The 17064-nt window shown below is 47.3% G+C and overlaps 1 protein-coding gene across 4 annotated transcripts in view; it reads right to left on the reverse strand.

The window, feature by feature from the left end:
• Positions 1 to 17064, reverse strand: part of ZNF143 (zinc finger protein 143) — a 1779064-nt gene that overhangs the window by 523521 nt on the left and 1238479 nt on the right. For all 4 annotated transcript variants that reach the window (XM_069623666.1, XM_069623668.1, XM_069623669.1 and 1 more), the window contains one exon: positions 16212 to 16287. In XM_069623666.1, coding sequence (XP_069479767.1) covers positions 16212 to 16287 — 76 coding nt within the window. The remainder of the gene's footprint in view (positions 1 to 16211; positions 16288 to 17064) is intronic.

A 17064-nucleotide genomic window follows, 5' to 3' on the forward strand; every position in this document is an offset into this window, starting at 1 on the left:
GTTGGGTCTCTTTGCCAGGACTCAGTTTTAAAATGGCGTTTGTGTTTGCCTCTGAAACTCTAACCCAAGTCGAGCCCTTTGTTGCACTTTTTGACGGGCTTCTCCACAGAAGCCCTCCAAATGGTGCCACTCTGTCTGGGGTCAACAGGATGTGTGGGAGGGGGATTAGGCACCCTGGACTGAGTTGCCTTGGCAACTCAAGTCGCACTCTTGTGTGATTGGCCCAGTGGTGAGCCGTCCGGCTCACCACTTAGCATGTTTGAGTGACAGCTAGGCTGATGAATGGAGGTTTTGCTACATAAAAGCAGGGCTTTGGGGACAGGAACTTCAGAAGTCGCCACAGGACCTAAAGAATCCGAAGAGGGGAGAAGCTGAGCCATCTACAACGACGACACCACAGGTGGAGCCCTGCTGTACGAAACTCACCTCTTTCCCGACGACAGAGGAGATCTTCTTCCAGGAGAGTCTTCTTCCCTTTGAGCTGGTGGGACCAACCAATTCGCCTTCCTGGATCGTCTCGTGGTCGAATCGCCCGTGCCAAGCACACCGGTGGCCGGATAGCCATGCTCCACCACTACCGCCAATAAAAGGGTCGTACCTTTTAACCGGGAAACTCCGCGTCCGGTTTCTTCCCTGGCAGTGCAACAACCTCCAGCTTTCCTCCACGTCGAGATCATCTCTTCCCCTGGACGAAGCTCCGACTTGCACCCGCTGCCAGGAACAACTGCCCCCGCTGGAGCTTTCTCACCATTTCAGGTAATGTGTCCCACCTGGTCTCCCTTGCAACAGACTGCCCAAGGTGTCCTGTAAATCCTTGACTCTCTATCCTGGGGTGACCTCGGACCTGCTAACATTACCTTTCTGACTTGATCCAACCTCTTGACTTTTCTGCAAAGACTTTGAGTGCATTTCCACTGTGTGATCATGGGCACATTCTGCCTTGCTCTCTCCAAGAGTGGGCCTGGCCTATGAACTTTTTGCTCTACAGTAGACCCTGCCTTTCTCGACTTGCTGTGGTTTCTTAAAAGTATTGGTACTGTGTGTTTTTTTCCTATTCTGCCTTTTCTCTCCCTTTTTAAACAAATTATTGGAGTGCCATCTACGGTTACGCGCTCACCTCTGTTTTGCTAAATAAGTGGTGTCTTAACCTAGACTTGTCGAATAATTAACTAGGGAGGTGTATATACTTATAGTGACTGTGTTTGAACTTGCTTGACATATTAGTGCCAGTGTATTTTTACAAGTGTGTTTTTAAATAAATAATTATATTTTCTTGTGCTACTGTATTTTTAGCCCTATTGTGTATACTCTATATACTGCCTAACTCTTCTTGAGAGAAGTCTGACTGCTCAGCCACAGCTACCAGTTAAATCTGGGTTGTGCGGACTGCTACCAATTGGGTTTACTGCTTACTACTGTAGTCTTAAACTTTTTGCAGTGGTCCCTAAGGGAACTGCACAGGTTTCTGTCTAACAAAGTATCCGGGACTGTCCTAATAAATTGGAGTCTTTGGGATGGAATCAAGTGAGACTTCTTGTAATTGAGGTAAAAGCACAGTTTGTGAAGAGTGGCAGGTTACGCTGAGATCTCCTGGGCCTGTTTGGGTTAACGAGTCCTGATCAGCCAATCGTCTAGGTAGGGGTAGACATGAATCCCACCGCTCCTGAGACTCGCTGCCACCACCGCCATCAACTGGGTGAAAACCCTCGGGATGGAGGTCAGCCGGAATGGCAGAACTCGAAATTGATCATGAGAACTGCCAACCGCCAACCTCAAGTACTTTTGGATCTTTCTGAGGACCTTGGTCCAAGATGGATTAGGCCTACTACATCCTAAAAATTCGATTACCTTCCCCATAAGTTTTCTATACGAGTCAGCATACTCAGTTGGGTGCGGTTTGCCAAACTCTAACTCTGGCGAGGTATCGAACCCACTGGCTGACTGAAGGTTATCGTATAAATCTCTTAGCCTGGACGCATCAGATATTAGTTCCTCTGGCACATTAGGGGTGCCAAACTTTAGGCCAAAAGGTGGTGTATTGTCATCAGAAGAAGGTTCCGCCTCATATATGGCTGACAGACTTAAAATAGTCCTTTTTAGGTAAAGGTTTGTAAACCTTTTCCTGTACCTTACAGGCTTCGACAATGTTGTCGTAGTCGTCGATGATGGCTTCGAAATCGGTGCCGATATAGTTGGCGTTGACTTCGAAGATGTCGACTTCTTGTGCTTCCTCGAGAGAACCCTAGATGGGCTAGGTTCCTGACTCGTCAAAGCCCTTCACAGATTTCTCATCGGATCGAGAACGTTCTCGATAGAAAACCGGCTTCAAGCTCGGTTTCGAAGATTTAGTCTTCAACTTCCCTTTGTCGCCCTTATGCGGAGTGACTGGGGCATGGCTTTTCGGCTTGTCCTTCGAGGGGGTTGAGGATGCATTATCGAAGATTCAAAGCATTTCACTACGAAATGCATCCCATTTAGCAGGAGAATCCGATTTCGTAGGACACCCGATTACCTCCGCTGTTACGCTCACCTGGTTCCCAAAGGGGCGTCGATCGGACCCGGACAGCTGCAGTCTCCACCAACGTGATGCATAGTGCCGAGATGACTGTCTGGACTGGCCCACCTAATCACGTCTGCTTGACCCGTAGAAGTATTCTCCTACAAGTGGAGAAAGGGATTTAGCCACCCGTGGATTTTAGTGATGGCCCCCTCCCACTGTTCTCGTTCTCCCCACTTGTCACCTCCGATATCCCCTTTTAGTAACCTCACCTTATGTTTTTAAATGATGAGCTCTCCATCCTGCGTGGCATGCAGGGGCGTGTAGATACCAGTTACTTCACTGGTTTGAAGGTACTGGAGGAGTTGCGGAGGATTATTGACTCTGGGGTATATAAAGTTCAAAGAGTTCAATATGTCCGATGTTCACTTGTTCCATTCCCTTGTTGAATTGCAGCTGGTCCAAAAGAATATTGCCTGGAGGCAGCTGATGGCGTTCAGCTAAGAGTCTGTATTACCCAACACTGTCCGGTAAAAGTTGCATGAGTTTAACTTGTTGTTTTCTTTCCCTTTATAGGTGTGGCATAGGAAGATGAGGCGTATTAAAGGATAATGCCTCCGGTGGTAAATCAGGTAAGCCTATGGTGGTAAGAGATTGTATTTGTCGGCTCTCTTGGCTCACCTTGTTATTTCATTTGTTTTCCCCCAGGTGCTGGAGTTCGACGAAGAAAATGATGGAGGCAGCGCCGAGTCAAATGATGCTGTGGACTGGTGAGTATGACGCGGCGCTGCTGCTGGCGATGCGATTCGTGCTGGAATAATGTCCTTTCCAGGCTCGGAGACGTGCTGGATCCGGAATCAGGTAAGGAATTGAAATAATGTCCGTGATCTAACCTTTTCTCCTTCTTTCCCCTTTTTCTAGGAGCTCCGGATTCGAGGCGGGCGTGGCAGAAGACTGGATGCTGACTTGCAGGCACAGTGAGCGTTCCGCTGCAGAATGCAGAATAACGCGAAGCGTGTGCTGCTGTTCGGGCGTGGTTTAAATAGCCTCCAAAGTAGTTCCAGGTAAGAAGTTCCCCAGAACCACACCCGAGTAAAAAATAGTCCTTGTAATAAAATAGTCCCATCCAGGCCTCACGTTGGCTTGGATTCATTTGCAGCATGGTCTGCATGAGGTAAGTAATGTCTATGAGCCTGGCGCCTATGGCCAGGACTGATTTCTAAGATGAGCCTGGCGCCTAAGGCGCCAGGACTGAACCCAAACAGCCCCCAGCCGGGGCTGCTGGGGTTTTAACAAGTATCTGGATGCCTGCTCCTGGGGCTGATGGACTCGATCCGGATGCCCGGGAGTAGGCATCATGACATCCGCTGAGGAATCACTGGAGATCAAAGGTGACCTATGACGCCTCTTCTTGGCCTTCTTCGAAGACGTAGAATGGTGCGATTGACTTCTCGATCAAGACTGTTTTGATTTTTTGCATCGGGAAGAATCCCTCGACCAATCTGTCTTTTTTACCTCTTCTAAGGTGACTTCAAAGGTAGCCTCCCCACCGCCAATTTACCTTTATGCTCCCTGAGAGCCTTTACTGTCATCACCTGACATGAGCCAGAGTTTGAGGTACAGTGCCCGGAACCCAGACACCAGAGACATCCGCAGTGGGGGTCGGTGATCAACATCTTCGATCCACAGTCTTGGTACTTTTTGAACCTGATTAAGGCGTCGATGGTACCAAAGAAAAAGACATTTTCGAACTAATATAACTATCAATTTCACAGAGGAACCGAAGCACGCCATAATTTTCTCTAAAGCATTAGCTCGCAATAACAGAACTGAAGCCAACGGGCGCTGTCTGCGCTTCTTATACTGATGGTGATGTCGACAGTCAAACGGAGGCCCTCGAGGGACATCAAGTCGATGAGAACGGCACGCAGTGCCTCCTGTCGAAAAAAAAAAAATCCAAAGATGTTGAAGCTGGAGAGATAATTATCCTAAGATGAGGAATATGTAGGAGGACACAATCCATTCGAAAGCTGGTTTAACCCAACAACATGAACGGCCAAAGACTGTTTCCCTCAGCTACGCATTGCAACTGAGATAGCTCCCAGGTCTTTCAATGGGACAGCCTTGGCTCCTCTATAATGAGTGGTAGGTTGACACTCTGTTGTTCATTATGGTCAAGCCACCACTTTGTAAATAAACATGAGTGGACACATCTTCCCTCTTGGAAACATATGGTGTCATTTGTGGGATTTACAGATCCTCATATAGGGTTCAGCCTAGAAAGACTGCCTCTATTGCTCATAAAGGTAGTTTAGCCCACACCAGCTGCTAAGGTCCCATAAAAGTAGGTCAGTACCTATGTACCTGGACTCCCAAGCTAGAACTTTTAAAAATGTTCAAGTGAGGGAAGCTGGCCCAGTGTATTCCCCAAGAAGCCTATGATCTATAAGTGTGTTGTTTCCCATATTGACATAGACCCTCCGGCAAGTGAGTTGTTCAGTGACTTCCCCCTCTTTTTCCAAATGTCCTGTCCAGATCAGCCCATTTCAGACCTCTGAGGACATGAGGAGTCCAACGAAACAACCATTGGAGGCCATTTACCATCCGAGGAGTAACTGGCGCCTACTGGGTAGTAGCCAGCTCCCACACCCAAATAGCCAGCAGAGAAAACCTAGCCGAGTTAGACATCTCATACACACAAGAAGCTGAAGAGAGACAGAAAAACAAAGAGTTTAAGGTCTGCAAGTATATGCGCCCAGTGACAGAGTAGTGCGGCATCATGAAAGACAAATCCCCACAGATGTCCCAGAAAGATCACTGGCTCAGAAAGCAGCCATGACATTTCTACCTGACCCAAAGATAGTGAGCACATGAACTAAACCTTTAACAAATCTATTTGCTCAGTTAAGAAAGCAGTGGAGATCCTCACAAGGGAATGAGGTGGGCATGTGTGGCCAGGTCAATCAGGGCAATGAAAATCCTGGAAGCAATGGGGTGGGGGTCAATCATAGCCCTTATTGCTCAAATCATCTTATTACTTACAGTGTAAAAGGCAGCCAGTCTCTACAAGCTGTTTGGGGAAAGTGTTACTGAGAGGGGGAGGAGCTGAAGAAAGGCTGGAGTAGGAGGAGGGGGGAGCAAGGAAGAGATAGAGGTTGAGGTTCAAGAAGGCAGAGTCAGAGCAGGAAAGGGAGTTGGAGCAACAATGGTGGAGGATTAAGAGCAGGGGAAAAAGGGCAAGAGCTTAGAAATTAAAACTGGGAGGGGGTGTCACCAGGGGCAAAGCCAGGGAAGGTAAGAGGAACCCATTGATCGAGCAGGCCGGGTTAAGAATCAGGCACAAGGGAGGACCCGGGGACAGAAGCTGCCATGGTCCAGAAAGGAGTGATAGGTCGCTGAGTCTAGTAAGGAGTGCTAGAATCCCTTTAAGGTTGCTGAGCTAGACATGAACATATATCCCCTTAAGATTTTAGATACCGACTGAGGCAGCGGCCATGTATCCCCTTGCGGTTGTAGAGCTTGTCAGAGGCATTACAGCCCCTAAAATTGGTAACACAAAGGTGGGAACTATATCTCCAGGGCAAGCAACAGCAGAAAATACAGGGCAGGGATTTACTTGAGTGGTAGGTCCAGACCATTAGCTAGACACTGAGAACCCTGGAAATAGTACCCGGTAGAGGGGAAGAAGATTGTATCCGGACCAACCTAGGTAAGAGGGGAGTTGCCTCTACTTAAGTTGTCCTACACAAGGCCAGGATGGGCAAACGCCTAAAAAGACCTACAGGTTAGGTCTAAAAATACTACATGGCAACTTTGAAAAAAGTGCAAAGGCAAAAAAACATAAAGGTGGGGTTGGTAGATGTTGGATTCACACCTGTAGGTGCGCTCTTGACTGTTAGACAAAGTGCAAAAGCCTAGTCATATCGAGACCCTGTCCCACTAGGTACGCCTTAACCTAATCCAAGGAGAAAAAAAGAAGTCCAACAAGGGGCAACAAAATAAATCCAATCCTAAAATTGTCACTACGTCTATAATCCTTTGCCCAACACAAAAGTCTCAAAGCCTCTCTCATAAAAGACTGGCCCTAATCTAAAAACAAATCACAAGTGGTTATTCTGGTACAGAAACCTCTAGGGGTTCCCTTTGCTTTCGGATTACATGTAATCCCATCAAGAGGAACGTTGTACCCTCCACATCACCGCTCAGTGCATTTGCTTCCCTTGTGGTTAGCTTAAAGTTGGGCTATCTCCATGGGGGCATCTGTTTTGTGAAATGAAGCAGCCTCCTGTGTTCATGTTAAGCTCTGCTCTTGCAGCAATAATCAAGCAAAAGCCCCCTACTGGGAGCTTTTGCTTACTGCTGCCAGAGAGCAAAGCTTAACATGACGAGAGGAGGCCACCACAGTAATTGTACCGGGCTCCCCCGGCAGGGCAGAGCCCGTGAGACTTGGAACGAAAGGCACGGCAATCATAAATACAACAACCTTGTTGTTGTGAAACATGGTGAATGGCTGGCACAAGGATAATGCTTGCAGCCCACTAATCCTGTGTGCAGAGGTGAGGGTCACTAATAAAACCGTCTTTAGCGTCACCAAGCAGATGTCCACCGAAGCCATCGGCTCGAAAGGCTTGCGTTGCAAAGCCGCCAGAACCATTTTGAGGTCCCAGACCGGATGAGGTATATGTATCAAAGGAAAAATCGTAGACAACCCCTTAGGGTGGGCCTTAACCACCAGGTTGGCTGCCGAAAACACATGCTCTTGGGAATTCTTGTAAGCCCCGATGGCTGCCAATAATGCCAAATATGTGCAACAAGCATCCACCTGGACTCCAGAATGAGCCAGGTGTGCAGAATAGACCAGTACTTCATCCAGAGGACAGGTGACAGGGACTAGCCCATTGTCAAGAGCCCAATGGCAGAACGTAGTCCATTTTCTCTTACTGGGACCGAGTCGAGGGCCTCCTGGCCTGCTGAATGATGTCCCAGTTGTCATCTAAAAATTGAGTGTGCTGAAGCCCCAGCTGATCAGGAAGCAGTCCGGCAGGGCCAGTTTGGCCGGGTCCGGATGTTCCACTGCTCTGCCCTGCTGTGTCAGGAAGCCCCTGCTGGGGATCAAAAGATGGACAGAACCCTGGGAGCACAACTCCAGCAGATCGGAAAACCAGGATCCTGAAGGCCAGTGGGGGGAAACCAGGATGAGGCTGCCACCCACTGAGGCCCGGAACTTGCAGAGAGTCCGTTGGAGCAGAGGGGTGGGCGGGAACGCATAACACCTGCGGCCGTGCCAACAGATCTGGAAGGTGTCTCCCAGTGACCACCGACCCTGACCTGCCCATGAAGCAAACTGGGGGCACTTGGCATTCCGAGGGGATGCAAAACCATCCAGGTCAGTGAACACCCAATGCTGGAAAAGGGGCAACAAGGAGTCGTTGTGCAACTGCCACTCGTAGGTGTTGAACCCCAAGCGACTCAACAGGTCTGCTTCTACATTGCTGTCCCCTGGGAGGTAGACTGCCGAAATCCAAATCTCCTCCATCAGGGCCCATTCCCAGTTCAAAACCACCTGCATGCAGAGGAGGTGGGAGCGGGTGCCACCCTGCTTCTTCATGTTAAACATTGTAGTACAATTGTCTGTCCTGAGCAGAACAGACCTATCCCTGATGAGGGACAAAAAGGCCTTGAAGGCAAGGCCCACTGCCCTGAGCTCGAGCAGATTGATATGCAGGATGGCTTCCGTCCTGGACCTTGAGCCATGAATCGCATAGCCCTCCAGAGTAGCCCCCAGCCTAAAAGAGAGGAGTCCATCATCACCACCAGGGCAGGCTCCTTTCGGGTGAAGGGGACTCCCACTGAAACAGTGAAGATCGGGCAGCAGGAGCAGTGGTATTGGGATCCTGTCCGACTGAGACCCCGTCTCCTGATCCCAATTGGCCGCCAAGTGGAGCCAGGAGGCGTCTCATCCTGAGGCGAGCATGCTGTAAAGTGCAGGAGGCCATCAGGCCCAGAATGTGCTGGAACCACCATGCCGAGGCGGTTGAGTTGGCCAGAAAGTCTCCCACTGCCTTGTGGAGGGACATAAGCCTCTCAAGCATGGAGAACACCCGCTGAACGGTAGTGTTCCTTTCGCACCCCCAATAAAACCAGTTCCTGAGACGGGCATAACTATGATTTCCTCTGGTTGAGGGAAAACTCAAGCTGATGAAGGGTATCCACCAATCTCTGGAAGGGATTGCACCACCCCTTCGGGTGACCCCAACATCACCAGCCTGTCGTCCAAATAAGGGTATAGTTGACGGCCCTCCAAGTGAAGGAGGCCCACCATTGCATTTATCAACTTTGTGAAGACACGAGGGGCCAAGTTCATGCCAAATGGCAGCACCTTGTACTGAAAGTGGTATGACATAATCGTGAACCGCAGAAACTTCCGATGCGGTTGATAGATGGGCACATGCAGGTACGCATCCTTGAGGTCCAGGGAACACATCCAGTCCCCTGCACACAGAGACTCGGCTATGTGCGTGGGAGTAATCTTCTTGAAGAGCTCCAACAGTAAAGACAGATTTAAAAACGACAGATCCAGGACTACCCTTATGCCAGCCTGGTGGTTCTTGGGTTCTGCAAAAATCCTGGAATAGTATCCAAAGCCCCTGTCTGCAAGAGGAACCGGTTCTACTGCCTGCATCTCCAAGAGAGAAAGGACCTCCCATAAAAGAGCTGGAGACCCGATCTGATGAAGAGGAGGAGAGGATGGTAGCGCCAAAGGGAGAGGATAGACTGAAGCCTGTGGAGACTACAGATAGGATCCAAGGGTTGCTGAAAAGACGCTTCTAGGTGTCCTGAAAGAGAGCCAAACGGCCCCCCACAGGCGAGCTGTGTTCCCCGACGTTGACGTCACTGCTTCTTGGCATCAGAGGTGGGGGCAGAGGAGGGGGAGCGGAAAAACATGTGCAGTGTCCTCTGCTGCTTCCTCCTGTTGTAGCTGGGCGACCTGTCGGGCATCTGTGCGTCCTATCTTGGTACTGAGGGAAGGATTTCTGACCAGGTGTTGTTAGGATGGTCAAGGACTTGGCAATTTGTGTGGAGGTTTTCTTCTTCGTCAATTCATCATCAGTGGACAAATGGATCTGCTCCTGCACGTCAGATGAAAACTTTGTGGCAAGCATCCCGTTGCTGGCTGTGTCGATGTGGGAGACTGAAGACTCCATGAGGTCCTGAGCAATGGCCCGGGCATCCACCGGACCGGCTTTGAAGGAGGCTTGCTTGTCCAAAGGCATGTCGGGCAAAAATTCCCTGAGCTCCCGCCACAGCTTCTGGTTAGCCGCAGCCAAGAGGGCTGTCCACGTTGGCTTGCCTCAGATGCAGTCCTGAGATGGAGTAACAGCACTTTCCCAAGAACTCCAGGACTTTGTCCTCTTTGGAGATGCAACTGGAAGTGGCTCCTATGGAGGAAGACGATGGTTTAGAATACGAGGCTGCCGCCACAGGAGGATTGTCTCCCCGTCAGTCAGCCTAAACCTGCTGTCCAACATCTTGTTATATGATATGATATGATATGGCATTTGTAACGTGCCTATACACAAGTGTTTCAAGGTGCGAAACTTAGATGAACATTGTTCATCTAAGCATTGGCCCTGGGCTTCTCCCAGACCCTCCGTGCCACCTGCAGAACATCCTTCTGGAGGGGGATGCCAGACTGAATCGTGGTACATTTCCCCCAGACCTCTGCTAGCACGCCTGACTCCTGGGGGCCTTCCTCAGGAAGAGGGACCCCAAGAACTCCCCAGGCCCTGGAGGCGGTGATGAAAGGCCTTAACGGATGCTAAGGGCTCATCGTCCTTGTCATCCTTATCGTCGTCCCCCTGCCCTTTTTCACAGACCGAGGGGAATCCGGGCCCTGGGACACAGGTCCAACGGCGGTTCAGGGGGAGGCTTTGGTGGTACAGGAGGAGGTGGAGGGGTCAGTGCAACCGGTATGGTAGGGCCTGAACCGGTGAAGGGACCAGCACCGGGAGCGCAGGAGGAACGGGAGGAGTACCCAGAGGAGGGGGGCGGGGTGGCGCCAGCAGGGGGATGACCTCCTTTACAATGTCCTTCAGGAGCCCCTTAATCTGAGGAGAAAGCATGAGGAGGAGGAAGCGGTCCTCACTAGCCGTCGGGTCCCTAGGCCTTGCACTCCAAGACACTAGGCCTCTGCTCCTGGTCAGTGCGCTGAGGCGCCTCGTGCGTGTAGCTGTACAGCTGTAACAGGTAGATGTACCCTAAAGGGGACCAACACCCTGCACTGTAGGATTTGCTGCCAGAAGGGGGCTGGGATTATCCTGCCACGCCCCCGCACGCTATACTAAATTTAAAGGGATAGCTTAATTTTTCGCTGCCAAAGGTTGCAGTACCATCCCCATGTTGGGGGATGGCCAAAGGGATGGAGGAAAAAGAACGGGACGTATGAGTCTACATGTTTGCAGCGTCTCATGATTTATGGTTTGGGACATGCATCACCTCTCCTCTTAGCAACACCCATCACTCTTGCCATCCACCTTTGCAAGAGAGCCCCCCCCCCTTTAAATTTTGCATTTCCTGTATGTTTTCCTGTGCTGCCCTAGTGAACCAATTGGAAATTGTATGGGCTTTTACCCCATTTTTCACAAAAATAATTATGTAAAATACACCCATTGAACATATGTTAAAAATGTTGTCAGGGGGACAAACCAGCAGACATCACCATTAATTACTTAAAGGTATCCAGCTACACTCAGCTGTGCGCTCTAATTTGTGGAAGAGGTTAATGCCCTCCACTAAAAGATATTCACCTCCCCCAGTGATACTGAATCATTTACAATGCCAGTGCCCCTCAGTTTTCACCCACCCCCAGCACCAAAAGCTGACTGTCACTGGCATACACATAATATTACTAGCTGTGCATAATGGCAGCTGGTCCAGTGGGGCGGCAGAGGTCAAGATCCTCCTCCCCTTGTTTCTACGCTATGTGAAAGATATAAGGTTTGATTAATAAATATACCTACACTTTTCAGCTGCCGCAGCGTGCGGCATGCACTGAGGCAGCATGATCACCATGAGCATTGCACATGCATGATGGCCCCAGCTGGCCTGACAGTCTGTGGCGTGGTATAGGGTTCCTTGGGAAGCATAGGCAGCATCTCATTAGTACTCATAGCGTGGCCCCCTTATGTCAGACATGTCACTGGCCTGGTGATAACACGGTCATATGATGAGATTGTCCGAAACTCTCTTCTTGCTCTGAACATGCTGCTGCCTAGATTTGTCTTGGTGACATTTTTCTTGGGCCTCATCGACTGGGCTTACTGTTACTTTATTCAACATGCGCATGCTACGTAGGGGCTGCCCTAGCACCAAACTGGCCTAGGTGACATTGATACAAATGTTTCTGAATTGGGCATGTTCATGAAGCACTGTCTGCTGACATACAGGTGTGAGCTGCTAGAACACATGCCAAGTGTGCCTATCACCACACTGCCAAGTCAATAAGCCAGAGAGAGAGGCAATGTCAGGCACTAGATTGAGGCACTAAAGAACCTAGCCAACCGAAGCTCCAGCACATCCAGCATCAATTCCTCCTTATGTTGAAAGAAATGTGTCCCAAATTCCAATCCCCAAAAAGGCACTGCCTGAGCCAAGCATCCCGACACTTTGTAAGTATTCAAGGAAACAATGGGACAAATGGTTTGGGACAAGAAACCATGTTCTTCTCTACAATTAGATTTTCTTGTTTTCCACTTTTCATGCGTTTCTCCCATGGTCTCCCTATCAAGTCTCATATACTGCCCACAGTCATAGTATGTGCTTAGACGTTACCAGGTTTTTGGTCTAAGAGTGTTCCTCTGATAATATGTACCTAAACGTCCTGAAATAATGGACCTGTTCATAGGATGCTCGGCAATAAAAAAATATATACTTTATTGTTCAGTATTACAAAATTAATTTTAAAAAATCATAGACACAACATATAATCCTGACATCACACATATAAGTGACTAGCACATTTATATTGCACGCTTATCCTTCGCTGATCAAGAAAACTTGTTTTAACTGATGATTCTTTGACATTAAACTTGAGTAATGGCAGGAGTCTGGGCTGACAAATGCCCTGGAGAATGCGGGCATCGTCACTTCATTCAAATAAACATATCATCATTATTTAAAGTATACAATCTACAAAAGAACAGAGTAACAAAAAAAGAAGCTGTCAAATGTATGCAAGGGTGCTACATATGCAAAATCAGTGCTACTCTATGTGGCAGGCTTCACACTGCTAGGTTGCAATGAACAAAAAGAATATGGCAATTAGCAATTGCTTTTGTGAATCCTACACAAGGAAATCCCTTGCGAGTTACAAGGTAGCTTAGGTGGAAACAGAGTTTCGAACCTTCCTTGCAGGTCACATAGAAATTTCAAAAAATGGTTACGCTCTGCTCCTGCAGGACACAAGTCAGGGACACGTGACGTGAGTAGAGACCATCTTCCGAACATTCCGTCCCCTTTGTAGGTCATACGAGGGAGAGGACACTCCCAGAGAAGCTGATGGGAGTTAGAGCAGAGGTAGTTACAGGAAGGATAGGAAAGCCTCACATGACTGCCCAAACCATACATGCTCTAAGAAGGTACTTGTCTGCTGAGCAGTTGCGTAATCTTCCAAACTCTCGATCCATGTCTGCTTACCCCACCACCTTCCCACTTCACTAGAGGATGCCAGGCTCTATGGATTTGTCTGTCTCTCACTCTTCAACCTTCTACCCCACAACACTATTAGATACAGCTCGGTCCACACAGAAAAGTGCTCTCATCACTCACTCCTTTCCTGTTAGGACAGACTGGCCTGTAATATTATAAGACAGATTTCCCAATAAGCATGTTCTCCTAAGAGGCCAATATGGATTGGAAAATGTCAGCCATATATAGCACCGCCTGACATACAACAGACCAATTTGCAGCCCAATTGACATAGAAGTGGAAGCCAACCTGTTGGGAAGTGTTTAGATGTCCAAACATCTTTTCCGCCTACAAAGTTCACCAACAGAGCATGTCCCATATAAACAGATCCCTTGCACCTATCTCGCTATACACCCTTGGGCAGACTAGCGTACAGAGAAATTAGAGATATTTCCCAAAATGAAATTCCTCCAAAATACCTCTTAGGCGGTGGCATGTCATTCTTTCTGGCATGTAATGGACTACCCCAGCCCTACTGGTCTCAGCTACTTGGGAATTCTTCAGGTTGCTGCATAGACATTTCCCACAGCAATAAGCCATAGTCACCTCTCACTAATTGTTACCACTTCTCTACTTCTTCTATTCAATACAAGAGCATATGCACGGAGTCTGATATTTAATCAGGAAAGCGGTCAGATAATATTTAATTCCATTTTCTTTTGCAATCTGCACTCCTTATTTTCCGAGTTGTTAAACTGCTTTCAAATGAGAAGAGGAAGTTACAAATACGATCCTGATGTCCTAAATCTGCCTTACTGCTCAGCCGATGCCATCTTGAGAAAGTTTGGTAAGACCAAGTGTGAAAAGCTCCTGCTCATCACCTAGGGTGGCCACTCAGAACGCTCCTCCACAGTTGGTTCTGACAATCCCCCCCAACAACATCGATACACAAAAAATTAACCTTGAAAGCAAATGCCTAAAATTGAAGAAACAAAGTCAGATTTTGTAAAGGTCAGACACAAAGACTCAACTCCTGCTGCAGCTGCACCATCACTGTTGTTCACAGGTATATTTAGAAAATGGATTCATTTTAATGAAAGGTCTGCGTAATCTACACATAACATGCAAATAAGACAATCTGACAAAAAATTGCAATTTATCTTCAACTAAGCAAATGACACCAGACAACATCGAGGCCAGCATCACAATTAAGTATGCCGTGTGACTGACATAAACTTGTTGAACAACGTACCTTAACAACCAACATCAAAATCAGGCCAGATTGTGCAAAATGAGCAGTGGCTCCATAAACGCTGTGTATTGAAGCCATTTCTCACATATTGTGCCATTAACTACTGTGCATAATCTCTAAAAATCGAATGATCAAAACATTTTGCTTTGTGTCCAATGAAAGCACGTGGGGTGGGAATAGGTCTACAGCACAATGAGGACAAGCATGTGCCAAGCACACATTTCATTCGTGCATTTTGAAAAAAATATTTCAGGATCGTGGGCAGGATTGTGCTACTCTTATGCATTGGAGAGATGGGGTGCTTGACATATAAGTAAGGAGTTAATATGACAGTATCCAAACTTACACTCAAGCCTGAACCATGTCAAATAGAGTTGAAGTGAGATCCATAATGTTGATTCCAATCTCAAAAAGGTAACTAGAGACCCCACAGTTATTAAGTGACAAATATTGCTTTAATTGTTATGCCAAGTATTTGTAGGATCTTCTAGTTCCCGTGGAAGCCAAAACCCGTGTCATGCTTGGCCAGCTTTATCTAGATTCATCAATATTTATTTATATTTTATTTATACAACGCTTATACACAGGTGAAGTGCTTCAAAGCGCTTCAAGGCAGCAAAGGAACAAGGGAATACAGTAATCATTCTTAGGCCTTGAAGATTCCAAATGATCTAAACAGAAAAATTAACTAGAATACTAGGCCTGATGACATTTCTCTTAGTGTAAGTGCATGAAGTGTTACAGTTGCGACCAAGCTCGAGAGGGGGAGACGAAAAACAGTGTGGGGGAGGAGCGGGGGGACAGGACAGACAATTAACTAGTCCTAGTACATTTAAGTAGTGCATACAGAGGTGCGGGGACAGCGGGAACAAAACGAGTCCGGACCAGCAGGGTCCTGGGTTAAGTGCATAGAGGTTGACACGCTCAAGGAGCGCAAGCTGAAAGTATGGTAATGCTGAACAAAGTGCAGCGGCCCGGAGGCAAATGCAAAAGACTAGCCAGGGAGCCTGGGACCTGTTAGGCTCTGGAGGTGAACCAGGCAACCAGTCAGCAAGAAATGAACAGAGTTAGGGGGTAGGAGGAGGTCGGAGACAAAGGAAAGGAGGGTAGCAAGCGAGAGGTCAGAGAGAAGGTGGAAGAGAAAAGGAAGGTTTTGAGGAGTTTCCGGGAACTTAAGGTGTACATTACATGTACTTTATATCTAAAGCAAAATTATGTTTAAGAATCGTCATTGCACCTGGTCATTTCCAGCACACTGGTGCATCACAACTGAAGGCAAGTGGAATGTTAAGAGGTGTACGGTTTCTTGCATATTTAAGGTTCCAGCAATTCGGTTTCAACAGTCATCAATTTGTTCTGTGTTGCTTTTCATATGGTGGGGGAATACAAATAACTCCAATCTCGGCATGATGCTACCCGTGCATAGTGTTTGGATTTTCATACATTTAAAGAGAAATGGGGAGCATGAACCGAGTTTAAGCAGTAGATGTGGCTGTCCGTACTAGAGAGACCTGGATTTACAGTTCTGGTTGTAGGGTCTAAAGCAATTTCTGGCTCCCCTAATGGATGGCAGCAGTTCCCAAAGGAGTAGAAAAGGAAAGAGGGAAATATAAGATGTACTTCTTTTGCCAGGAACTCAGAAAGCGCCCTTAGCAGTAGAAAATATGACACATTATTTCAGTACGTTTTCTTCTCCACCTTAATTGCACTATATTCATCCTCCCATAATATATAAATATTACAGAGGGAGTACTAGAAAATGTAATTAGTCCATACCTGTAGCAAATGCTTTCCCACAACCGGTATGCTCACACTGGTATGGTCGATCTCCTGTATGTGACCTTTCATGTACCTATAAGATTAAGTACAGTTAAAATCAGCCTCAGTGCTCATCATTTGCTGTGGGATTATTCAATGAGTTTACCTGCTTTTATTGATCTTAAATCCTTACAATTATAAGCACTTTATAGAGTGGATAACAATGCATTGTATAAAAACAGATCATTCATTCATGCAATGCTCATTCACAGAATCTACTTGATCACATAGTGCAGCAGGCAGTCTTTTGAAGGTAAACGAAAATACGTATTTTCCTACTTATACAAAGTAAAGTCATAATTTTCTTAAGGCACAAAAGGTGAAGATTATGCGTTCTCATTTTTATTGATTTAATCAGCAGCAATTGGTAACCATCAAATAAAACTTTGAGTAGGACTATATGTCAATTAGCTCCAGCATTCAATATCCTGTTGGTGAAGGTAAACTGTGCCCCTCTTTACAGCCATATAGCGTCATCAGCTGCCTAGTTACATCATTCTTCTTTTGCCTGGTACACATCAATCCTCAATTAACCCATAGTCATCCATCACTCTGAATAACTGAACCATTGATGAAACTACCTACTTCAATAGGTCTGGCATTCGCCACCAAAGCTTGTGGCTTCAATTACAAAATAGAGATGGTGAGGGTAAGATTTTTCAGGAACTGACGGTCTGTAATATGACAGTTCGTAGCCTGGTCAAAACCACACCTGAAGCTTGACCAATACGTTTTTAAAAAACCCACTGAAAATCTCCTCATTCGACCAGTCAGCAGACGTGACCATATTCTCTAGAAGCACTTCAGATAA

The sequence above is a fragment of the Ambystoma mexicanum genome, chromosome 11 (assembly GCF_040938575.1).
Source record: "Ambystoma mexicanum isolate Mex_15411 chromosome 11, UKY_AmexF1_1, whole genome shotgun sequence".
Taxonomy (NCBI): Eukaryota; Metazoa; Chordata; class Amphibia; order Caudata; family Ambystomatidae; genus Ambystoma; species Ambystoma mexicanum.